At 44.5% G+C, this 26,946-nt stretch overlaps 1 protein-coding gene across 1 annotated transcript in view; it reads right to left on the reverse strand.

Annotated features, from left to right (window-relative positions):
* The window catches only part of MSRA (methionine sulfoxide reductase A), a 907,683-nt gene that overhangs the window by 332,733 nt on the left and 548,004 nt on the right, over positions 1–26,946 (reverse strand). Inside the window, exon 5 of the mRNA XM_085613039.1 lies at positions 15,779–15,885. Within this exon, the coding sequence (XP_085469165.1) occupies positions 15,779–15,885 (107 nt within the window). The remainder of the gene's footprint in view (positions 1–15,778; positions 15,886–26,946) is intronic.

Here is a 26,946-nt window from a genome sequence, read left to right on the forward strand (position 1 = left end):
AATATTTCCAAATACATCACTGTCAAAGATAAAGCAAAGGAAAGAACTGAAAAATAATGTTCACGCTGAGAACAAGGTGGCCGTCTATTCTTACATCTTGGCTTGCTTTACTTAAAAGCAATAAAATGTAGTGTTGCAAATTGAATAGTGTTTGTTCTTTTTCCGTTGTGCATCGTAGACATTCGGGGACTATATTGAAAAATGCGATCTTGCACGGCACAGTTATGTTTTCTGTAATATAGGGAATACACTTGAATTTGGCAGACCGAAAGACAACCTCTGAAATTTATTTTTGCCCTTTTATTGAAGGCGAACATATACCTTAAAAGCTTTCTATACACCTTGCAAAAAGATGGCAAAACACAGGCTAGTTGTTGATAGTTCGCGTACTAGAAAAAAAAAAGCACGGTTTAATCCTTTTTTAGAACACCAATATTATATGCTTAAACTAAATCCGTATGATTGATTAAACGGAAAATAGAACATTAGGAAGGAAAATAAAATTGCTATTGTAGGGATATCACCAGAATAAACGGAATTCTAAACCAACACTTGAGTTTGAAATGCCAAAATGGGCGCAGAGTTTGTGCTTTTGTTATCTCTAAAGTTATAATCCTACCCGTGTGGTGTCCTGATGTGACAAGGAGCCACCACGCTTTGTGATTACAAGTTTTTGTGACTAAGTCCCTCGTGATCACAATACTGTCACAGGATGGATGGCCGCAGCCTCAACCCGGTGTGCCGCAGATGTACAACACCCGGAGCACACTAGAGGGCAATACAATATATAGTATTTCCCCTTGGCTGTGCTCTTGAATGACTTGAGCAAGTACATTTCTGCAGGATTTTTTTTTGTCCAGCTGTAATAAAATGTCATGGAATGACCGAGAGATGTATCTGTCATAATTATTAGCCCATAAAACGTCTATAAATAATAATGGCTTAAGTTAAAAAGAAACATTAGTCGGATGCCTTGCATATATACTGAGGGGACAAAAAAAAATCTTACAGAAACGATAATGGCCGCCAGCCCTGTTTGTCAAAACGCACACGTATATGCTGGCGCGTGCAGGTTAGAGCCGCGAGTGACGTGTAAGGGTGAGGATGGAGACAGGGCCGAACCCCTCAAAGGGGCATTACACTGTGAGCTCGTAAGGTTTGATAGGTAAAATGAATTACTCATACACCTGAAAAAATCGTCATTTTGTTCCCGCTTTCTCCCAGGAGTCCAATCGTATTTACAGCCTCTTTCTCATTCCTTGACTGAAATGTGAGCAAGGGAGCGGACTTGAGATTTGTAAATTAAAACACAGGTCTGCGGAAAACCAGACTGAGCAGCGGCTCTTGTGTTCCACAGGATTCTTCTTCCCCCACACAGAATTGTATTGAGTTTTGGAGAAGTCCCCAGCAGCCTATGTATCTGAAAGGCCAGTCCTCTTTCTATCTTCTTGCGGAGACTGACACACAAGGCTTGACTGCAGGATGCAAGTGGTGTACACGTGTGGGAGAGCGCCTAGAGTGACCTCAGTGGAGTCTTCAAAGTGGAGGATGACGGCAACAGAAGGTGCCCGCCTTTTATCCAGTAGGTTTATAAATAAAGCAGTAGGACCATGGACTCAATGTACAATCTATACATTCTGACACGACTCTTACTATTAACAACTATTGTGACTTATATTTGCAAGCAACACATGACATTAGATTGGATGGGCGTGGATTCATTTAGTACTACAGTAACTGCTCCAGTCCAGAACATCCAAACTAAGAGACAAAACGGAAAAAAATTAGGCCTGGGTGGTAAATTCCGTTCCACTTGCAGAATTTGGGTAACTTCGCGTTCCGCGGTAAAAACGTGGAATTGCAAAAAATTCCACAATCCACGGCTTCGCTGAATTTTTTGCTTGTTCACGATTTCAAAATGCGTGTTCGCAAGATATTTCTCCCCGAGCAAGCAAACAGCGTTCGCGAACAGGAAAAAAGCATCGCGAACGGGCGAAACAAGCAATTCCGCGTGTTCGTGGAACTCTGCGTGCTCGCGGGGATTTTTACCGTTTCGCGGAGCTTTGCGTAGTGCGACTACACAACTTCCACCCACCCCTAAAAAAAATACACAAGATACTTCAGCTACAAGACAGCGCAGCTGAGCTAGTGGGCAATAAGGTGAGACCACCACACTCTCTCCAAGCTGTGACGAGGTGCAATCTCTCAGTGAAGTTGTTCAAACAAATGCAGTGGAGTTTATTGGCCTATATTAGAACTATCACAATGTGCATTTCATCAGTCTGGGGCAGCTGTTCTTCTTGGTGATGCGCCCTATATGAGGTTTACTCAATCCCCCAAGCAGTGCACTGATGCACGGGAACATTAGCATATTCATTCAGTTCTTACCTTAATTTTTGCAAAGTCCTTCCACTGTACAAAATGGCAACCCGCCACAGACGAAATGGTCCATTCCCCTAAGACATTTTCACTAAGGACCTCACTGCAGTGCCCTGGTATGTTGTGTGGTAATACTGAACCCGGTAAATTCAGATGCCACCAAGTGTGGTGTCTGCCTGGTACAGTTTCACTCGCCCATTATACAGGTCCAAATGAGGCACGCCATGCCATACCGTAGTTTGCACACCTGAAAATTGGATGTTTTGCCTCTTTCACTGGATTTTATCAGACAAACTTCACCGGTTTTTTATTTTCTGGTGAGTTGTGTTTGAGGAAAATTGTGGATGAGTGGTAATTAGTGCAAAACCCAGAATCCAGATTCAGGCACACACTCCAAATCGGGAATTATACTGCCCTGGCTATGAGGGCCTACATGTCCACAGCAGTGTGAGCCACACTAGACATCCCACAACTGTTCGACAACGAAAGCCATTGTACATCCTTGTGGGATGCCCATTGCTGTGAGTTAGATGATCTGCCTTTTCAGCAGCAGTGGAAGCCAAACGATTTCAGAGTTATGGCGACCAACAAAGAAAGGTGTTTTGTGACCAGCAGCAGCATCAACCATTAAAGGATTTAACCAAGACCCGAGACACACGCCTCGACTGCGGGGACATAAGACGCTTCTGTTTTCTAGTGTCTAAATGTGGATTTTTATTCCTTTTTATTTTTAATTTGCCATAGCACTGCCATTGTTTTTTTTTGCAAGCTCCTCAGGCCCCCAGCATCCAGGAATCCCAAAAGATGTCAGCTGATGGAATCCTTTGCAGCAGCCCTTGGTAGGGGCAGCACCTACACAGACAGGACATCGAACTCCTGTTTCTCTCACAGAAAGGGACAACTTGTGAGATCTAGGTCTTCCGTAGGCCTTGACCCCGATGTTACCTTGCACGCATGTGCGTTGACACTACACGCTGTACGCAATCCGTGCAACGGAGAACACAAATAAACACGCAATGCCTTTGAAACGATACCAAGGGTCTGATGCACACAGATTTTACTGTAACTACTGTTGTAGTACTCCTATGGAACTATGACTTACAGGAGTAATCATTATATCATAGGCACATACATGATTTGCTGCTGCGGAGAAATAATGCTCCTGGATCCAACCCAGACTATGAAGTACTTTCTATTCCGTGGCTTTCCCCTCAGAATGGCCTGTAAAACCGACTTTTTGAGATACTAGATTCGAGTAACGTATAATAGAAATTCTTTATTCCTTATACTCAGTCCAATGCACTGTACTAAGAGAATGCTGGCCAATGATGCCCAGGACAATATCGCTGTCACCTTTTAGGCCCCCTTTGCTGTACTTTACACTTTTCACTTTTCTGCTGCAAACTAGGTTAGAGATGGGATATGACGTAACGAAACTTGAGCCCCCCCCCCCTGCAAGGTACATGGAGGGGTCCCCACTCCGGATTGAATCAGGTGCTTTCAGGCCAGAGTAATGTGTTGCGGGGCCCCCCCCTGCAGGTCGGGGGGCCCCCACACCGAGGAGGCTGCGGGAAACAGCCTTTACCACGAAGCATTTTCTACGCAATACGTTTACAACGATACACTTACCTCATAAACGTCTTCACAACGCGTAATGCTTCAACGACCATCTTCACCACGCAAGCAACGTCATCACGGAACAACGTCATCCTAATCCGAAAAAAAGCATCAGTCCGTTTTCAGTGTCGGCGGAGACCTGCGGAAAAAGGAAAAAAAAAGAAGAAAGGGGGCTTGGGGGGGTCTCCCCCCCCAAAAAGAAAAAGCGGAGTAAAGGTAAAATCGGGGTAACGGGAAAGCGTGGAAAACACATTCCGTTGTAACGCATGCGTGGTAAAGGCATGCGTTGCAACGGAATGCGTAGTAACGACATATATTCGAGGCTGCAGGGGCCTGTGTTACGCCACTGGAACTGGGACACAAAATAGTTGAAGATCTGAAAATCACCTTCAAATGTGTAGGTTCGGTCACCTCTGACAGTCAGTTACTGACAGCCTGCGCCTCGTAATGTGCTCTCCCATGGAACTCAGTCAGCTGTACTGTACGGTGCGAAATAGAGGCTCTTATGTCGTGACATGTCAACATGAAGGCGGCATCTCGTACAGTGCTCAAAGTAGATATGTGTCAATAACACTGGTCACTGTGCAGTATAGCTACATCCATCATTTTGATGTAATGTGTTACGTAAAAGGTAAATGATAATTAGGGCTACCGGTTTTATGGCATTTATTTTACATTTCCATCTGTATTTATCCATATTTATTTTTTGGCCACCTTCTTGGTATTTATTTATCCTTATTTATTTTGTGTTTTGAGAATAAATAGAGTCGTAAAATGGTATATTTCCACATTTATTTCACTGAGAAATATGCACTCATACTTTTCTGCCTGTCACTTTTTAGCAAAATAAACAGCCAATCATAGTGAAACTTTACACTCACAGGTAAATATCAGCATTATAATACAACTATATGTTAGCGTATGCCTGTATTTAGGGAAATGTCAACCTTTTTTTAATCTCCCATGCTGTCTATCTGCTCCGCTGTCTTCCTGGAAATCACAAAGATTGGATGGGGCACAAATTTCCACATTTTTCCTCTTTTGTAAAATAAATACAGGCAGAAAATAAAGTGTTTTCTGACTATCTGTAAAAAATCTGTAAAAACGGAAAACTGGGAGCCTTGATTATGATATTGTGCGTAGATAGTACGCACCTTAAACTGAACTGAGTTCTGATACGGATTCTGTCCTCCCCTTGACCTGCTGCCATGTGCCCTCTTTTCTCTAGACCCGCCTGCTGATTGGTACTTGAGTGCATGTGTGCTTTCTTCGAGGTGCTTGATGGCTGCTGGGGATATAGAGTGTACGTGAAGTACGGGTGCCCTGCCCGATCAAAGCTTGACCTATACAAGGGGGAGAAGCGACCAGCTGAGAAGGCCTCTACCCGGTCCACCATTTGTCCACAGCATTCACAAGATGCCTCTGTCTGTGGGCTTCAGAGGGTGGCTGGCTGGCAGAAGAAGCCAATCATGGTGAGTACATCGGTTACTTGCCTGTCCATGCCCACTGCTGGGATGAATTAAGATGGGTGTGGACTAAGGCGAGTTACACATTCTCTGCATGCACATAGCTACTCACAGTGCAGCTGTTGAAAATCCTTGCTATGTACCACAGATGTCCAATGTATCCACCTCTCAAAAGCTGGTACTCACTTTTCATTTCAGTTTGTGTTTTTTAGACATCATCTATTTCTGGCCAGGAAAGGTACGATTCTGTATTTACGAACAAACATCCTTGATATGCCCTCATGAAAACCTGTACTTTACACCCCTCTCCAAAATGCAGTTTTTAAAATCCCTGTTTCGCTCGCCCATGTGACATAGCGCCACAAAGTGACTGGTTAGCGCGTAGCGCTGAAGGCCATGAAGCTTCAAGGAGCAAGTGCAGCCATGAACATTAATTCACATTCCTGGCAGTTTGTGGACATGTACCCATGCATTCATACTCAAGATAGCATGTGTGCTTATAAACTTTGATTTATATATCGGAAACATGAATTGGTACGCCAGACAGTATATATGATTGTAAGTTAGATACACAGTCAGTTTGGGGTGATTTCCTTTTCCAAGTGCCTCTCCAGGCTGTTTTGCCCGCACAGCCTTTGTGCAGTGACACTCCTCACAGTAGAGTAGTCTCCAACCTGGAGTGCCCACAACAGGGGCACAAAGAGGTGTGAACATTCCACACCTGGCATTCAGCAGCCACCCAGACAGTGAGCAGGAAAAGAGACAAAAGAAGGGCCTCATCTAAAGGACCCATTCGCTCCGAACAATGAAGGCTGCCGTCCCACCCTTTGGCACAATCTACCAAGTGGCAGTGCTTATCAGTGCCCCTTCCAGAGACGGGACCACATTGAACTTCTGTCAGAAGCTGGTCTCCTCTGTCCAGACTTCAGTGTCTAGGTCAGCTCTCTCTCCATGTCAGCAATACACTTCCACTGTCTGGGAAAGCAACCTACAATGGGGTTAGGCACAAAACCATGTATAAAAATCTACTGCAGATTAGCGAGATAATCTCAGCCAATGCCAATGTCTCGTTTTTAGAGAGTGAAATATCCTGTAATGCAGAAGAGTGAGGGAAGACCTTTACATGAGACTTTCACTAAAGAAGGTCCCTGAAAAAACTCCCCTTGTGCGGTGTACAGAGCCTGTACAAAGCTTGGGATGCTCCAGACTATGTTTAAATTGCTGCCCCCGAGGCTTGGCACAAAGCCGCCTTCAAATGTAGGACTCATTTAAGCTCTTTGCCCTAGACATGGAGCACTGTATATAGTGTTGCTTTCTACAGCTTACATCCTCGGATTGCTTGCTATGCCAGGAAGCCTTCTCCCACTATACTCCTAAAACCCTGCATGAAAAATCGACCTAGACTTACTTCCGATTGATACGTCTCCTTTCTTCAAAGTCACCTTCTCCTTACATTCCATCCTCTGCATGTCTTCTATTCCCGAGTGCAGCATCCACTCGGTTTCAGGCCTGTCTGCCTCACAGTAATTCTGCAAATGGCTCACACCTCATTTCATAGAACACAACCTCTCCTTTTTTAACCCTATCCCTCACCAACCATTTGCCTAAAAATACACAGCACCCACTAATGATCACAGCTGACTGGTATTAATTGTAATCTACCACAAAAAACTCAATAACCACTGACAGAACCATTAACCTGGGTTTGTGGCGTAGCATGCTTCTCGCCGTAACGTGCTCCAATGCATCATCAGAGGTAGTGGGCACTCTATAAATGCAATAACACCAATACAAAGGACCTTTTCGCTACATATTGCTCATATCAGTTGATGGAATATAGAGGTGGTTTTCAAATACTTTTCTCTGACTGCTTTCGTTTCCAATTCCAAGTCTGGACTCTACACCCCATAGATAGTGCCTAAAATGACAGCACTCGGCCACCAAAGACCAGTATAGACTGGCCAATGTGCGGATGTGTGCTATATCAAGAATGAATCAGTAACTGCACTCTGAACTCAATACCGCTGCCTCAGTGCGACCAGTGAGTGCTCAAGAGGTTGAAAGAGGGATCAAAGTCCTCACTTAGAAGTAGCCAGGAAACAGGTTATCAGAGGAACCAGAAATGTGTAATTCTCTGCTGCCCATAAACAGTGACAGTAATTACTGCCACAGCTCACAGAAGTTACCAGCAATGTTTTCCTTCCTGTTAAAGGGAGAAGTAGGCACACAGACAAGATGTGAAATATACAGCAATAGTTATGTTGCTACATGAGATTACAGATTTTTTGTTTGGCAAACAGACAAATATGCTGTAATACCTCATTGTATTGGCATTACCACTGCAGTCCATTACACTGCATTTCTTGACCACTTCAAAAGAGGGCACATGTGTGGAAGACACCCCTGCCTTTACAGCCAAGGGACTATGCATGTGTGGAAGACACCCCTGCCTTTACAGCCAAGGGACTATGCATGTGTGGAAGACGCCCCTGCCTTCACAGCCAAGGGCCTATGCATGTGTGGAAGACGCCCCTGCCTTCACAGCCAAGGGCCTATGCATGTGTGGAAGACGCCCCTGCCTTCACAGCCAAGGGCCTATGCATGTGTGGAAGACGCCCCTGCCTTCACAGCCAAGGGCCTATGCATGTGTGGAAGACGCCCCTGCCTTCACAGCCAAGGGCCTATGCATGTGTGGAAGACGCCCCTGCCTTCACAGCCAAGGGCCTATGCATGTGTGGAAGACGCCCCTGCCTTCACAGCCAAGGGCCTATGCATGTGTGGAAGACGCCCCTGCCTTCACAGCCAAGGGTCTATGCATGTGTGGAAGACGCCCCTGCCCTCACAGCCAAGGGCCTATGCATGTGTGGAAGACACCCCTGCCTTCACCGCCAAGGGTCTATGCATGTGTGGAAGACGCCCCTGCCGTCACAGCCAAGGGCCTATGCATGTGTGGAAGACGCCCCTGCCTTCACAGCCAAGGGTCTATGCATGTGTGGAAGACGCCCCTGCCTTCACAGCCAAGGGTCTATGAGCGTTGAAAGAAGCTCACAAGATCAGAGTCAATGAAAGCACATTTCCATCCCCAGAGAATTAAAGGCGTGCATGCTACAGCAATCTTTTGTTTCACAGCATTTTATCAATCTCTTCGTTTCCCAGAGTGAGGATGTGAGGCTCGATGAGGCTTGTCTGCGGGATACTGAAGTGGTCAACGCCAGACTGACTCAGGGGGCAGCACGTGAGGCATGATGAGGCTCGTCTGCGGGATACTGAAGTGGTCAACGGCAGACTGACTCAGGGGCAGCACGTGAGGCACGATGAGGCTCATCTGTGGGATACTGAAGTGGTCAACGCCAGACTGACTCAGGGGCCGCACGTGAGGCACGATGAGGCTCGTCTGAGGGATACTGAAGTGGTCAACGCCAGACTGACTCAGGGGGCAGCACGTGAGGCACGATGAGGCTCGTCTGCGGGATACTGAAGTGGTCAACGCCAGACTGACTCAGGGGGCAGCACGTGAGGCACAATGAGGCTCGTCTGCGGGATACTGAAGTGGTCAACGCCAGACTGACTCAGGGGGCAGCGAAGGAGATGATTTTATGAACCTCATGTTAAAGGTTCCCCGGCTCAATTATGCCCAGCTGACAATTTGCTGCACTTCACATATGAAGGTTTTGAGATGTGAATATAATTACAAACATGCCCTGTCTCACTGGGAGCCACCATGTACGCCTTTTAATTCACGAATGAGAGGTAAGAAAGAAGAAATGCACGCTAGACACGATTTGCATAAATTAATATGCATGAAAAGGCTCAGCTAACGCATTTAACGCGTACAAGAGCAGTGGAAGGATTCCTTGATTTTCTACAATAAAGGGCAAATGCATATGAGACACCAAGGCATAGGTAATAAGGCCCTAAGAGAAAACAATAAAGTCCATACTTATCGCAGCAGGGAGAGATAATGTAAATTACATTGTAAATGTTACAATTAAAATGCTAAAAAAAAGGAAAAGCTACTTTTTTGATGCTAATACATGCAGCCATATTCCATTTCCTACGGAGTCAAATCCACCACAAAGATGAAATATGGAATGAAATCATGCCTCACAATTCGTTTCAATTGCAGACATGTTATGTCACATAACCAGCATTTTTATGGCCTTGTATAGCAGGCCATCACCAGTGTCGAGCCATAATATGGTCACGTCACCAGGGCCAGACTGGGAACCCAAAGCAGCCCTGGCAAAATTTGTCAGACCAGCCCCCATACAGTGCAGAGCAGGCCTGACCATTGTAAGGGGATGGGGGGGACAGGTAGGGGGGGGGCGAACGCGAGGGGGATTCTCCCCCCAAGAAAATCTGGGAAACAATGGCAAAAATGGTTAATTCTACATCACCTTTTTCATTATATATTCAATTGCATTGTTTTTAAAGCATAGTAAATGATGACCTTACAGTGCACCAGGATACGGCAATCTTTATTGGGGCTCTTCAATGATTCCCTCACTATCAATTTCCAACAGTGCCTCGCCTCTCTCCATAGCCCCTCTCTCACAGGTATTTCATTTGTTTTACAGCACCTCTCATATCAGTGTAGGGTGTGAGTGCATTTTACCTCACACACACATACAAAGACAATGAATCATATTTGTGTAAATCAGTGTATAGAAAATGTCACATAAGGCAAAGGGGACTGCAAGGTGTAGGATTCACATGTCATCCATACTGGTAGACATTTTTTTAAGAGTGCTTAGTCTGGGGAAGCACAAACCCAGGATTCAGAATGTAACACAGTGATTAGGGTTGACTTTACGAATAAGAATCAATTTCTACTCAAACAATCCTTTTTAGCAAAATTAGGATAATGAAAGACTGGGACGAAAAAAATAACTTACTAACCTAGATTACTATTGTAACGTATGATCTGCACAGTAAAAAAGTTATCTCTGTGACAAAAGCATAACCCACTGAGCTATGTACATAAAATACTGTTCTGTGATGTCCATAGAACACACTCTTTGCAGCAGGCATATTAACCCTCGGCGCCACCTTAGATGAGTCAAAACTGCCACTAGACAAAATTCCAATCTCTCCAGCAGGTACGTTAATCACCAGAATTATCTCGGCACTTTGATTGTTGCCAGAAAACTGTTGGATATACAAGGAACTCTGTGGTATTTTAAAACTGCTGCACAACTAAAAGAATGCCCCCCATCACCCTTCCAGCCTCCCGGGGAAACTCCCGATGCCCGGTACGGCCAGTCCAGCCTTGATGGTCACAGCCATTGCAAGCCATATAGTCATAAAAGCGGGGCAGGGTGAGTATATATGGCTATTTAAAAAGTGACTAGTTGTATATGTGATTAGTAATTTAGGACTGCTTAAAAGGAATGATGTGCATCAAAACACACACACCAAATGTCACAAGCAAAGCAGGTAGGTCTAGTCTTAGTAAGCCAGCAGCTTTGTTGTTATTAATTATTCTTTTTGAAAACCTATTCAATGGTCATTACAAGTGTAAAAGTAATAAAAAAGTAAAAATGCCACTATGTAAAGGGAGAAAGTATATATTTGCAAAAATAAGTAAAAAATAACTTAGCACAAAAGTAAGCACAGATTGGCCAGGAGGGGTGTGGGTCCCAGCTATTCAGGCCACCAGGTGAGTCCCAGAGCGAGGTTTCTTTGCCAGAGATTACTACCTTCATCATGTCGGTTTTGGGCTTGAAACAGTTGGTTTTCATCGATCTAGCGAATTCGGTCACGCTGGCAGAGAAAGTGATCCGGGTGTTCGGCGTCTTGTCGGAGAGGGTATGAGCTTGGTGTTGTCAGCATAGAATATGATGTTGATTACATGGACGGGGATGATGCTGGTAAGTGAGGTTATGTAGACACTGAACAGAGAAGGGCTGAGTGCGAATACTTGCGGAACTATGCAGATGAGGATGACAGCGTCCAAGGTGATCCCCAGAATATCGTGGTCCACAGATATCGAGGACAGAATATCGAGGGGCAGAATATCAAAAGGTAAGTGCATATAGGGAAGTATAGATTTACTGTTCCTAACTCCACATTTACATACCTTGAAGATATATATAATCATTTTGGAACCCAGAAATGCTGATTTTCTGGTCACCTTTTCGACCCGCTAAAAGGAGGTGGAATATGTCGCTAGAAAATGGTGAAGAAAGTGAGAAAAAATGTGGAAACAGCCCATATTTCTATTCAAGTTATTTCCCATTCTATTCCCAAAACCTTTATATGCCCAGTAACAGTAATACGATATGGCATTGGTAATATCTGGTCCAGATAATACCACCTATAGAGCAACTGCCTATGAGAGAGATATAGGCCCTGATTACAAGTTAAGGCGTTATTTACTGCCCCTGACAAATAGCTTTACCACGGAGTGCATTATTTATCTGGTGTGATAAATAAACATCTATTATAAGTCCAAGGGGAATAAAATGCAGATTTTGTGTTTTAGCGCACCAAAATCCGCATGATACTGTAAATACGGTATGTTTTCCCCTGTTAAATTTCAGCAGGTTTGACCTAACGAAATGTAACGAAGGTTAAAGTTATTTAACGCATCTGATAACTATCGGGTGCGTTAAGTACCGTCAAACGTGTAATTCCGACCCATGGGTACACAGGCGTTTAGGCATGGGTTCGGAATATTAAAAGCCACTCATAATCAGACCCATAGTCTCAAAACCACTGTACTTAAATAAGGTCCTGAAAAGGATCAGGGGGAAAAGTCAACACGGGAAGGATTTAATATATGTGAATAGTATATTCCTGATATGCTATATTCTTTAAAATATAGAGTGTTAACGTCTTTCCTCGCATTCTGTTGCTATTGCTGAATACATTGGAGGGCTCACTGATGGCCAGCGACTCTATCCAGCAGATCCTTAGGCTATTATTGAGAGGTGTCTACTCAGTGTTACTGCACTTAGAATTATGTGATACAAAAGAGGTTTGACAACAATATTGAGCGTCGGCAGAAAAGCAAACCTGGTGGGAGTAGTTTGTAGGTGTTGGGTGTAGTTTTCAGGGCTTGGAGGGGGCCAGGAGTTTTAGAGCTCAGGCAGGTGGCAATGTTGGGGGTAGTATGTTTGGGTTGGGGGGTTGTTTTGAGGGCTGGGAGGTTCGGGATAATTTTCAGGGCTGGCGGGTCGGGAGTTTTAGGGCTCAGGGCAGGGGACGGGGTGGAGGGTAGTTTGTTTGGGTTCTGGGTGGTTTTGAGGGCTGGAGGTTGGGGTCATTTTCCGGGCTGGGGGGTTGGGAGTTTAAGGACTCCAGGCAGTTTACAGGCTAAGGGGGCAGTTGACCTGGGGCAGGAGGTATATGGGGTAGATTTTAGGAGGTGGAGGCTGGTTTTAGGGCTCAGGGAGAGGAGCTGGGGTCAGAGTAGTTTTTACGGGGCTGAGTTTTAGGGCTCAGTGCAGGGGACAGGAAAGGGGCAGTTTTCGGGAAGAGGGGGCATTTGGGCTGGGGCAGGAGGGAAGTGAGGGTAGGTGTCTGGGGGTGAGGGATGGTTTTAGTGCTTAGGGAGGGCGGCTGTGGTCAGAGTAGTTTTTAGGGGTCGAGTATTAAGGTTCAGGATTGGGGGTCGGGATGTTTATAGGGCTGTGGCAGGTAGAATAGACCGGAGGAGGGCTGACTTTTAGGGCCCAGGGCAGAGGGGCAGAAGTGTGATCTTTATCACACATGTTCCTTTACCAATCATGTCTTTACCACGAAATTGCGTGGTAAATGCATGTGTGGTAAAGACGCAGTCGTGGTTAAGACTGCATGGTTCAGGCATGCGTTGTTGAGGCATGCCTTGTTCCATCACACAACCGTGCGTGAGGAGCTTGCAAAGTGCTTGCTTGCGGATTAGGGTATCAGTGGAGCTCTTTGAGGTGCAGAGTGATGTTAGTGCAGGTACCAAAAGCTTTTAGTCTTTCTTACCTAAATAAAAGCAAAATCAGAAAAAGAGCAAGCTGCTGCTGGCCTGGAGAAAACTCCAAGTGGTGTTCTGAGTCACATTAGGATCCCAATGAAGGCTAAGATTCTCTGGGAGGCCACATCTTTACGAACCTCCAGCAACAGTCTCATTACTCAAGTCCAGATAGGTGTTTCAGTGAGGCCGCCTTGCACCAGATCTCAATCAGCCAACACCACAATGATAGTTCCACTCTCCCTGAGGTCTCACCGCTGGATATTCCGGAGGGAAGGCTGGATCTCTTTTCACTAATGCAGGGCCAGCATACTACGTAAGGGTCAAATGTTCAGAATGGGTCACTTGTACGTCTTCTACGTCATCCACAATAGGGAGTCCTAGAACCTTAATCTGTACCACTCTACTCACTGTTCAAGTGCCTCAGTGCCATTTTGTACCAAGGCAGCAGTTGCACCCTGGTGAAAAGTCAACAGGTCTTGAGCTATATGAAGAGGTGCGCGTGCGCCCCTTTGCATCTGTTATCAGACCTTCCCCCTTCACCATCGCAGGCTCCAGAGCTGCCTTTCCTCTTCATTTTTCCAGGCTAATTTTAATGAATGCACTCTGTTTTCCTACCTTGGCTTGCTTTTTAGCAACCATCTGTAAAACCCAGTCACTTTCTTCTGACCTTTTCCGAGCTTCCCTAATGCCCCATCGCCACCCTCCTCTATCATTGCACCTTTTTTCCATCTGGGCTATGGCTGGAATAAATCCTGCTTCTTAGGGGTTTCATCCACTGCTCACCAGCGCCTACACCGTCAGCATTGCCCTGCAGCAGCAGTTCCCAGGGGACAACGTCTCCATTGCAAATCAATTACAACCCCTTTTGAAGTGTTGTTAACTTTTCAGTGGCTTGCAGCCCACCGCTGCAGTGTCTAATCATCGATACTTATCATTGGAAATTGGGAATTTCATGCACACTCTTAATTGCAATTCATAGTGATTTGCAACCCCTCTTCTGTGAGTTGGAAAAGCAGAAACCCTCTGATTTTGAGAATCAGAAAGGGTATGCAGTGAATGGAAATGGAAATGTCTTACTGGTTTTTTAAACCTTTGGTCACCCACAGGTATTGGTCACATACTGGAGGAATTGTCCACTCTTCATGAAGTTTCCAGATATTCAGAAATGCGAGTGACATTGGACAAAATAGTAAAAGTCGTGTTTTGAACTTGCTAGGAATGTGCTGACATCCCTGCAGTCAGTAACACCCTTAAGTATGGGAAACCCCAAAAATTCAGAGATGGATGTGAGTCAAGACCAAGTAAGTAGTTTGAATTGCCCTCAAGAGCCAAAGCAGGATTCACGCGAGGGATTGACTCTCAGTTTAAAAATGCAACAGAAACATTATAGAAAAGCTAAATACACAAAATCAACCAGTAAATCAAAGAAACAAGAAATGTGTTTATCATATTAAATTAGAAGCTGTTGTGTTTTTTAATCATCTTTGTGCCTCATCTTTAAACAGATTTATTCACTCTTTTTAGACAAAAGCCTGGCGTGGGTCTGGTACATCTAAAGTAAACAAGCACTGAAAAGACAATAAGTTTGGAATCTTATAGTGTAATTAATGCACTCATTATAGTGTGCGGATAGATGATTTAACGTATTAGAATGAATAGTACAATTGTATCTAGTTGGATCTCGATTTATTGCTACTTAAAATTCATCTAACGCATTGCCCTCACTAGTGTTGTGTTGTAGTGCTCAATTTAGGATGACGGGTCGCCGGCCAGAGTATCCATGTGCAACAAGAAGAGGCTGAAAAGTAGTGTTGTCTACAGTACACGGTAAGAGTTCAGTGTTATACTTGAATTTGAGAGCGGTGATCTTAACCATGCACGTAGACTGAGACTGTGGTTAGTTATATTTCTGGAAGCGTATCACATTCACACTTACCTTCCTCTGGTCTACTATCACTGACCTGTGAAGTGTATTCGTGGCACAGAATTCAGTCCGTAATAAAATTGACATAGGCTACTTTGAAAGCGTGGTATTGACTAATGTGCACTGAATCGAATACTTAGCTTTCTTTTTAAAAATGTCTAACCTCCTGGTCAGGTAGAGAACCCTGACAAGCTGCAGGAGCCTCATGCTGAGGATGAGCAGACCAGTAGCACCAAGTCAACATTGCCAGACTGACAAACATAACCCTGAGATCATAGAACAGGTGTTATACGCGCCACCTTGTTTCGAGATCCCCCGGCCCTCTCTTGAGGAGGATGCACGTCTACACCTCATTGGGCATCCTTTTCAACTGATAGACATCACCCCAATGCACCCAGTTCACAGACCTGGGAGCCAGACACTGGGCACTTGAGTTGACCTTACCTTTTGATAATCCTCTTTAGATCTCAGAGCGGCTTCCATTTGCTCTTTTGTGTAAGTGTAGATGGCTGAACGATACATTGTACCTCTGTCGTTACCTTGCCGCATTCCTGGAAAGGAAGAAGACAGTGCCTGATATTATCGCAGAGTCAAGAAAATATCATTCCTAAACAGTATGTTTCCTTGAATCCTAAATATATAAATACAATTCAGAAGAAAAAAATATTCAGAAAAGAATGTTTTTGTTATAAATTTTTGTATCATCATCAGAAGAGGTTTAATACAAAATTACTAGCTGGATTTCTGACTTAAAAGAAAAAGTGTCTGATTCATTAAGAGTTTCTTTAATTTTTTTTGCAGATGTATGCTTTGTACGTTTCCTTCTATGATGTACAGAGATCTTCAACTTTTAAAAGATTCCCAAAAATCTCCAAGAATACACATGTCCATGCATCCGTGTACTACTATAGTATAGACTTCCATGCATACTCATACTGCTTTTTATATTACTGCATATATATCTGTATATATATATAAATAAATATATCTATATAAATATATATATATATATATATATATAAATATATATATATATATATATATATATATATACATATATATATATATATTATCTACTGGAGGTCGCCAGTAGATAGTTATAGTTAGGACCGTGTTTCCATAGGAAATCCGCAACATTCTATTTGGAATAACTTTGGCGCCGGTTGACAAATCCTCGCGAAATTTTCAAAATAGGTGGGGCGCTCCGCTCCGCTCCTACCCTGAAAGTCTCGGGGGGATTCGTCAAGCGGGGGCTGAGAAAAAAGGGGGGGTCCCAAAACGCGTTTTCCCCATGCAATTTTCCATAGGGACCTTTAGTCCAAGGTACAGCCCGAACGGCTGAACAGAATTACTTGAAATTTGGCAGAGAGGTAGTCCTCAGCTCAGGGAAGTGCCTTTTGCAGGTCTGGTGTCAATCTGTTCAGTAGTTCCTGAGAAAATCAAATGTAAAATCATATATATATGTGGGCGGAGCCTAACCACACATCTCATCCTGAGATCTGATTGGCTGTCAGCACTTCATCCAAGAAGTGTTGGCAGCCATCTTGGGACCAATATACATGATAGCACCTCATTAAAAAGCATTGCAGTTAATAGAAGGTTTTAAGACTTTAGTTGCATTATAAATCATTTGTTGATGGTACCATACCCATTTTAGGAATTGTGGTATGTTCTAAGGTGATTTCACCATGTGAAAAAGCCTTCTACTGGGATATCATGATTGAGAGAAAAATATTTTCTCATGCTTTTCCCACAGAGGTTTGGAAGGTGATCTATAAGCTAAACTGAGAGCTTATTTTCTGTAAATTCACATTATCTTTCTCAGTCATGTGAGAATGAAGTCTGACATTCTCAGTAAAACATGTACATCCAACAAGGGCAGAGACTGTCAGTTGATTCCTTTGTGTTCTACTGCAGCTTCCCAGAGTGTTCCAAAGAACAACTAGAGCGCTAACAGTCCTACTTATGATAAACGTATGGCACACCTGAAGCCATCTTGCTTGGATTAAAGTGGTAACTCTTAAAACATTTAATTTAAAAAGGAACAAAATGAGGGGGTTCATTTTTCCATAACAAGTATGATTAGTGCTGCAGAAAGAAAAACTAGGGCACATTTTGACTTCTGAAATCCTCTTTTATTTCATTAAAAAATTCTGACATGCAGACTGAAACATGCACTTTCAATACCAGCAGCAGTTTTCCCTGGTGAGCATTAGCTTTACTACAGTGATCTAATGAACAAAAAGAGTGCTAACATTCTGAATTTATGGCAAATGTGTGACACATCTGAATGCCTTCTTGATGGAATCAAAGTAAAAAGCTGAAAGTATTTCCTACTGAGGAGACTGCAGTAAATGAGGAAATTAGGAAACTTCATAACAAATAAGTCTCCCAAGATGGCCACCAGAGACAAAAGAGCCCAAATGTAGCCCAAATATCACCCAGATGTAGCCCAAGTATAGCCCAATGACTGAATGTCCCAGAGTGTTCTTAAAAACAACTAGAGCGCTTACTGTCTTCATTATGACAAAAGTATGGCACACCTGAAGCCATCTTGATTGGAATAAACTGGTAACACTTAAAACATTTAATTTAAAAAGGAACACAATGAGGGGGTTCATTTTGCCACAGAAATTATGATTAATGCTGAAGAAAGAAAATGAGGGCACATTTTGAGTGACTTCTCAAATCCTCTTCTATTTCATTAAAAAATTCTGACATGCAGACTGAAACATGCACTTTTAATACCAGGAGCAGACTTCCATGGTGAACAGTAGTTTTACTACAGTGATCTAATGAGCAACTAGAGTGCTAACTTTCAGAATTTATGGCAAATGTCTGACATATCTGAATACCTTCATGATGGAATCAAAGTAAAAAACTGAAGCATTTCCTACTGAGAAGACTGCAGTACATGAGGAAATTAGGAAACTTCATAACAAATAAATCTCCCAAAATGGCCACCGGAGACAAAAGAGCCCAAATGTAGCCCAAAATCACCCAGATGTAGCCCAAATATAGCCCAATGACAGAAGTGTGCAAAACACTTATTATTTTGTGTTTTTGCAGTGTTATATAGTGCAGACTTGTCAGGTATCGGAGTGCTTTACATGAGCATTGGTTACATCACACAAGAACAAATTCATTTTGGTTGTAGACATGGGGAGACTAAGTGATTTGACCATGATCACAGAATGTCAAGCTGAAGCAGAAACTCCAACCTGGTTCCCCAGTTGCAAAGTCTGCAGTTCTGGAAGTAACACCACATCCTCTCCCCTAAGTGCAACATTTAATCAAGTGGTCAACTGGATAAAAAAAATAAAGATAATAAATAATTTAAAAGTGCTTTGTCGCTATTTGAAAACTCAGAAAATAAGTCCTTATTTTAGTCTTTTAGAGCACTAACCATAATTTTGATGCCAATAAGACCCTCTCATATATGTAATTTCTAAAGGAAATGCTCTAGGTATTACAGTTTTGATCACTTCAAGATGACGTCAGGCGTTCCACACTTTTGTAATGAATATAGAATGTTAGCAATCTAGTTGTTCATTAGGATACTGTTGAGAGGCAGAGGCCAGGGGCACGGACTCTGAAAATTGAAGGCAGGTAGGAGGGTGCAAAGGCAACAATTTAACCACACTGAGCAGGCAGGAAGGGCCGTGGCAGCACAACAGACTATGGAGGGCAGTGGAAAGGGGGGCAGGGGCAACAAACCAACAATACAGGACTTGCAAGAGAGGCTGTGGCAATGTAATAGACCATTGTGGGCAGAAGGAAGAGGCAATGGTAGTACAACCATACATGCCAACAGACCCGATTCAGCCAGGAAACGTCCAATGTTTTTAAGCTCAAATGGGCTTTATTTGATCTGTCTCCTGTCTACAATCTCCTCTTTTTCAATGTAACTCAAAGGGGAAAATTAATACCCCAGGTTTTTTTCAAAATCTCCCTCTTACCAAGTTCAAAATGTTCGCAAGTATGGTACATTGGATCATGGAAGGAAATGGGGTAGGGACATGGACTTGGATAACAGAGGACAGGAGGGACATGGAGAGGTGCACCAAACTGACCCTGCAGGGCAGGCATCAGGGTTTGCAGCAGCACAATACACCACACAGGGCATGCGGGACGGGAGTGCAGCACAACAATCCATAGAAAGCAAGAGGGAGGGGACAGGACCATGCACATGGACAACAGAGAACAGAGGGGCAAGAGGCAATGGTAGCTAGCTGACCATAATGGACAGACAGGAGAGAAAGCTGCAGCATAACAGACCATAAAGGGCAGGAGGGACGGATCAGGGGCATTACAATGGAACAGACAAGCCAGGAGGGAGAGAGTAGGGGTCTGCACATGTAAACAGAGGGCTGAGGGCAAGGGGGCAGGGCAGGAGCAGCAAGATAGCCATGGAGGTCAGGCAGGATGGGCACTAGAAGCAAGACACACCATGAAGAGCAACAGAGAGACTGTGATGGCATACACACAGACCATGGAGGGAAGGTGGGGGGGGGTCAGGGGCAGCTAACTGACCACACAGGGAAGGTGGGAGGGGCCATGGCAGCACAGAAGACCATGCACGGCAAGTGGGAGGGTTAGTGGCAGCACAATGGCTATGATGGGCAAGAAGGAGGGTGCAGGGGCATGCACAAAGGACGATGGAGGATAGAAGGGAGGGTCAGGACCTGTGCACAGACAAGAATGTTCAGGGGAAGGGGCCTCACAACAGACCGCACGGGCAGGCAGGAGGAGCAGTTGCAGCACAACAGACCAGGGATGTCAGAAGGGTGTGGCAGTACAATGGACCATGTAGGACAGGAGGTAGAGGATAGGGGAATGGCATGTGGACAGGCAGGGTGGAGGTGGCAGGGACAGGTTACAGTCATCTGACAATGCTAGGCAGGTGGGAGGGGAGTGGCAGCTCAACAGAACACTCAGAGTAGATAGGAGTGGCAGGTCCATGGAACATGGTGGGCAAAAAGGATGGAGCAGGGGCATGCACAAAGACATCGGAGGGCAGGGGGAAGGAGAATAGGGGCAGCAAGCTAAGCATAGAGTTTAAGCAGGAGGTCAATGATGGGGCATAGAATTGGGCAATGGAGGGCAGGAGGAGGGGACTGGTACATCATACTAAATTGAGGGCAGTGGCAGCACATCAGACCATGCATGGCAGGAGGGAGGAGGCTAGTCCATGGATTCACACAACAGAGGATAGGGAGGAGGGGGATGGGGCAGCAAGCTAACTGTTCAGAGAAGGCGGCTATTAGGAACTTTATTGTTTTTAAAACGTGTGTCTGTGCGAACTAATTAAAATATGAGCAAGTATGCAGCATAATCTCACTTTTATTCAGGAAGAAGAGGACGTTTGTGACTGTGACTCCGGGCTCACTTGGCAGAAACACCCCCTGACCCTCCACCCCCTATCGCAAAATGTAATGCCCGTGAAAAGGGTAGGTGAACACAGTGTTATATGGAACATAGTCCTGAGAGCACGATTGAAAATATAAACTAGATATAGTGTATGGTATAAACTATGCACCAAAAAGTGTGATATAAGATGAACCGGGCGTGAAATATAATATGCAATACATTGTGCGCAATGACAGATTCATTGGAGAGCGCGAGATAGCTCAGGCACTAGCGCGTGCTATGCGATGTGCGCCTTGGAGTGTAATATGCACAGGGCAGTGTTGTGTAACCTAACTAGTCTCTAAAGTTGTAATATAAAATATGTGCTGGGGAGTGTAACGTTGCATATGCACTGTGACAAAGATATGGATCCCAGATTGTAATATGTATGGCATAGCACTGTGCGTTATAACATAGGCATCGAGGAAGGCACGTTAGATGAGGCAATATAACCCGTGCGAAGACAAGTGTGGCATGACATATTCACGGGGTGGTGTTACAGTGCACATGGGCTAGAGAGTGTCATAGCATATGCACTAGCTGGTGGAATACAACACAGAGGTGTGTGGCACTCGGCAGGCAATGGTGGGTGTAACACAGCATTGGGCTCTGCCAGGAGCGCGCTGTGACTCTCTAGTGATGTTCGTCCCCTTTCCAGAGAGTAAAATAAAAAGTATTACACATCCGGCAGTGATGTCATTTGAGATGTCATCAGTGATGTCATGAGTGATGTCACTGACCATGTCATGAGTGATGTAATATGTGACGTCATCAGCAGTGCATTGAGGGCGCGCAAGTTATAGTTAGCTGAACTAACTATAACGGGGGAATTTCAATGGTTTTGTACAAGTGAAAAGTCCAGCTAACTATAACACCCCTGAAACCTATGGTTTTTTCAGTGAATATATATATATTCAGTGAAAAAACCATAGGTTTCACACATGTTATAGTTAGCTGGACATTTCACTCGTAAAAAACCAATGAAATTCCCCCGTTATAGTTAGTGCAGGCAACTATAACTCACGTGACCGCAATCTTCTGCTGATGACATATGTGTCTTTATGAAAAAAAAATATTTGTAATATATGTATAGCTAAAATTTAATGGAAGAAGACATGGGCAAATAAGTGTCTAAATACAGTATTAGCATCAGCAGAAGATTGCGGTCACGTGAGTTATAGTTGCCTGCACTAACTATAACGGGGGAATTTCATTGGTTTTTTACGAGTGAAATGTCCAGCTAACTATAACATGTGTGAAACCTATGGTTTTTTCACTGAATTTGCAAGGTTTTTTAAATGCTAATTCCTAACTATAACGTGTGTGAAACCTATGGTTTTTTCAGTGAATTTGTACGTTTTTTTAAATGCTAAGTTACTTTACGCCATTCGTGGCGGGCGCGCCCACTTAACGCAGTTCGATCCGTGCGCACACCGTGCGCGCACAGTGAGCACGCGGTGCGCTTCGCGCACCGCGCGCCCACTTTACGCAGTTAGTGCCGTGCACGCACGGTGGGCACGCGGTGCGCTACGCGCACCGCGTGCCCACGTTACGCTAGATGGCCCATGTACGCACGATGCGCTTCGCGCACCGTGCGCACATGGAGGACATATGATGCGCTTCGTTGTGAAAGGTAATATTTTAATTTTTCACCTTAGTTATATGCCATTCAAAAATGGTGCCCTTCGGGCACCATTTGCACATGGGGTGGGGAGAGTATGGATAATTATTTTTTTTAATTAATTTTTACCGTACGCGTACGGTAAGCGTAATCGGCGAAATTATCGAAAAAATTAAAATTCTGTTTTTGACATTGGGGGGTCTTTGAGGACTCCCTCAACATGGCTGGGTGCTTAGGAGCTGTCTAAACAGCCCCTTTACATGTTTTTGACCTTTGTTTTTTAACCCCCTCTCAGACTGCGAGAGAGAAAATGGCGGACGCCGCTTCCTGGTTTCGACCGATACGAATGTTTACTAAGATCTAACAGCCAATCAGAATCGCGCTCGCGCACGGCGGCGTGCGCGTACGGTAAGCGCACCGTAAGCGCACCGTAAGCTGGCTCAGATATATATATTGATTTAAAGGCTATTTTCTCAGAATCTACTGAACAGATTTACACCAAACCTACAAAAGGCACTTCCTTGACCTGAGGACTACCTCTCTGCCAAATTTCAAGGAACTCTGTTCAGCCGTTCGGGCTGTAGCTGTGTCTAAAGGTCCTATGGAAAAATGCATGGGAAAAACGCGTTTTGGGACCCCCCTTTTATCTCAGCCCCCGCTTGACGAATCCCCCCGAGACTTTCAGGGTGGGAGCGGAGCGTAGCGCCCCACCTATTTTGAAATATTCGCGAGGATTCGTTGACCGGCGCCAAAGTTATTCAAAATAGAATGTTGCGGTTTTCCTATGGTAAGAGGGTCCTAACTATAACTACCTACTGGCGACCGCCAGTAGTTTATATATATATATATATATATATATATATATATATATATATATATATATATATATATATATATATATATATATATATATATATATATATATATATATATATATAGTTCCAATCCTGGCAACATCCATAAACAGGCAACAACTCCGTGAGACTTTGGCATAGAAAGTATTTATTCCAACAAGACCCCAGAAGTGTTTCGGCGGCAAACCGCCTTGTTCACTACTACTATATATATGTATATATATACCCATGTGATCTGTTGTTTTTAACAAAACATGGGGAGTAATGGCACCCAGTGTGTGACCAAGGCAGTAGTCACTGCCGAAAAGCTTTACAGTAAAGATTAAACGTGCGGTATCGAAAACCTAGCCTGCTGTGTCGGTGTCCGGTCGTTTATCTGAAGATGGAGTTGGAGTTTATATATATATCCTGACCCTAATGGTAGTATATAGGGGTTTTTGAGACATCCCGTATGTGTAAAGTACGTTGAAAAACAGTTTTTTTATTGTCCATGTGCGATATTTGGGAATTGACTACAAAGCTTAGAGTGGTCCTGCCACGAATATCACTGCTAAAATTAAATATCTATTCAGACACCCACCCTCAGTCTGACTCAAACACTCACACCCACTCACAGACCCACTCATACTCTCACACATCCACTCACAGAGCCATTCAGGCACTCATTCACTCCCTCATTAACCCACTCAGAGACTCATGCACCCATTCACAGACCCACTCAGAGACTCATGCACCCACTCACTGACCCACTATACACTCACTCATGCACCCAGTCACAGACCCACTCAGACTCAGGCACTCAGTCACATACCTATTCAGACACTCATACACCCACTCCCAGATCCACTCAGGCACTCATGATCCCACTCACAGATCCACTCAGACATTCACATACTCACTGACAGACCCACCCAGAGACTCATACACCACCACAGACCCACTCAGACACTCACATACCCACTCAGAGACTCATGCACTGTCACAGACTCATGTAGTCTCTCAAAAAGCTACTCAGTTACTCACACACACACTCACAGATCCACTTGGAGACTCATGCACCCACTAAGACCAACTTAGACACCCACATACCCACTTAGAGACCTACTCAGAGACCCATGCGCCCACTCACAGACCCACTCATAGATTCATGCACTCAGTCACAGTCCTTCTTAGACACTCACGCACCCACTCACAAGTCCAATCAGGCACTCATGCAACCACTCAGCCACTCATTTACCCACTCACAGACCCACTCAGAGACTCATGCACTGTCACAGACCTACCAAGAGACCCATGCCCTCACTCACAAATACACTCAGATACTCACACACCCACTCACAGATCCATCCAGAGACTCATGCACCTACTAACAGACCCACTCAGGCACTCATGTACCCACTCAGAGACCTATTCAGAGAATCATGCGCCCACTCATAGATCCACCCAGACACTCATGGGCGCACTCATAGATCCACTAAGACACTCATGCACCAACTCACAGATCCACTCAGATGCTCCCCAGCCACTCACAGACCCAGTTAGGTATGCACCCACTGACATATCCACTCAGAGACTCATTCAACCACTCACAGATCCACTCAGAAACCCATGCATGCGCTTACAGATATCAGACACTGACACATTCACTAACAGGCCCACACAGACACTCACAGACCCACTCAGACACTCACTCACACACTCACAGACCCAGAGACTCACATACTCACTCAGAGACCCACACAGACACTCACACACCAACTCACAAACACACTCTCACACCCACTCACAGACCCACTCAGACTCATGCACCTACTCACAGGCCCACACAGACATTTACGTATACACTCACAGACCCACTCAGAGGCTCATCCCCTGAAAAAAACAAAGGTTACATGGACATAATAGTTAGGCTCAGATTTTACTCATACAAAACTATTTAAATCAGCAGTTATAGTTACCTGAGCTGACTATAATTTACACCCCAGCAATGCACTGCTTATGATCTCACATATTACATCACTCATGACATGCTCAGAGTCATCACTGATGACACCTCAAATGACATCACTGATGGCATTATCTAATGTGAGTGTTTTGTACATGTTTCTGAGTCTTAAGCTACTGCATAAGCTAAATTACTATTGTTTCTGTACCACTAATGAGTGATGCTGACTGAGTGGCTGTATGGGTTTGTGAGTGGTTATGTGAGTGCCTGTATGGGTGAATAAGTGGGTGTGCGAGTGGTTGTATGGGTGGGTGAGTATCTGAGTGAGTGGCTGTATGGGTGGGTGAGTGTGTGTGAGAGGCTATATTGGTGACTGAGTAGCTGTATGGGTGGATGAGCAGGTGTGAGAGTGTGTGACTGGCTGTGTGAATGACTTTATGGGCGAGTGACTGGGTGTGTAAGTGGTGATTGTCTGTGTGAGTGGCTTTAGGGGTGGGTGAGTGGGTATGTGAATGGCTGTATCAGTGACTGAGCGGCTATGTGAGTGGCTCTGTGGGTGAGTGGGTATGTGAGTGGGTGTATGGATGACTGGCTATGTGAATGGCTCTATGGGTGAGTGACTGGGTGTGTAAGTGGGTATGTAAGTGGCCGTTTGAGGGGATGTATGGGTGAGTGGGTATGTGAGTGGCTGTATTGCACAACAAGTGTCTATGTGAGTGGCTGTATAGGTAAGTGAGTGGGCATGTGAGTGGTTGTATGGATGGGTATGTAAGGGGTTGTGTGGGTAAGTGAGTGGCTCTATGGATGACAGAGTGGGTTTGTGATTACATGTATGGGTCTGTGAATAGGTATGAGTGGTGCTGTGGTTGTATAGGTGGGTGTGTGAGTGGCTGCATTGGGGTGTGAGTAGGTGTGTGAGATGTTCTTTGGATGATGTGATCAGTGATGTCATGATTGATATCATCGGTAATGTCACTGACCATGTCACGACTGATGTTATATGTGAAGTCATAAGCAGTGCACTGCGGGGGCATAGGTTATAGTTAGCTCAGGTAACTATAGCTGCTGAATTTCGATTGTTTTGAACGAGTGAAATCTGAGCCTAACTATCACGTCCCTGTAACCTTTGGGTTTTTCAGTGAATATATATATATATACACACAACTGTGCTAGTCATAGTTAGGCTAGAGTTTCCAAAGGAAAAGTGTTTCGTTAATAACTATGACGCCATTTGATGAATCTTCGTTTTTGGAATGATCCGTCAAGCGGGGGCCAAGAAAAATGGGGCAGGGGGTCCCAAAACTTTCCCATGTTAATTTCGATAGGACACTTTTGTTCCAGCTACAGAAACAAACGGCTGAATGCAGTTACACCAAATTGGGAAGAATGCGGTATTCCTGCAGCACCCAGTGTGGCCCTCCTACGAGGTACTTCGGTACTCCAACAGGAACCGTCGCACAAGCTTCACCCCGATTGTACTGCATTACAGTGCAAGCTTCACTGGGTGAAGCTTGCACTTTATTGCGTACTGTAAGGGTGAATCTCCCATGTCAAGACAGTAGGAGTACCATAGTACCCATGAAAAAAGAATAAATAAATAAATACAAATAGCGGTTGCCTGTTTGCAGAGGAAGTTGGCTGTCTGCAGGGAGACTGGATGCAGACCCTTCAGCAAAACCCCCCGCGCTGTCCCACTGCTACTTGTTCAGTGCCAGAGGGAAGCTGGCACTGCCGCCTTCTTTGCACCAGTTGTAGATGTAGGGAAGCTTGCACTAAGCTGTCC

This window comes from Triturus cristatus, chromosome 6 (genome assembly GCF_964204655.1).
Source record: "Triturus cristatus chromosome 6, aTriCri1.1, whole genome shotgun sequence".
Taxonomy (NCBI): domain Eukaryota; kingdom Metazoa; phylum Chordata; class Amphibia; order Caudata; family Salamandridae; genus Triturus; species Triturus cristatus.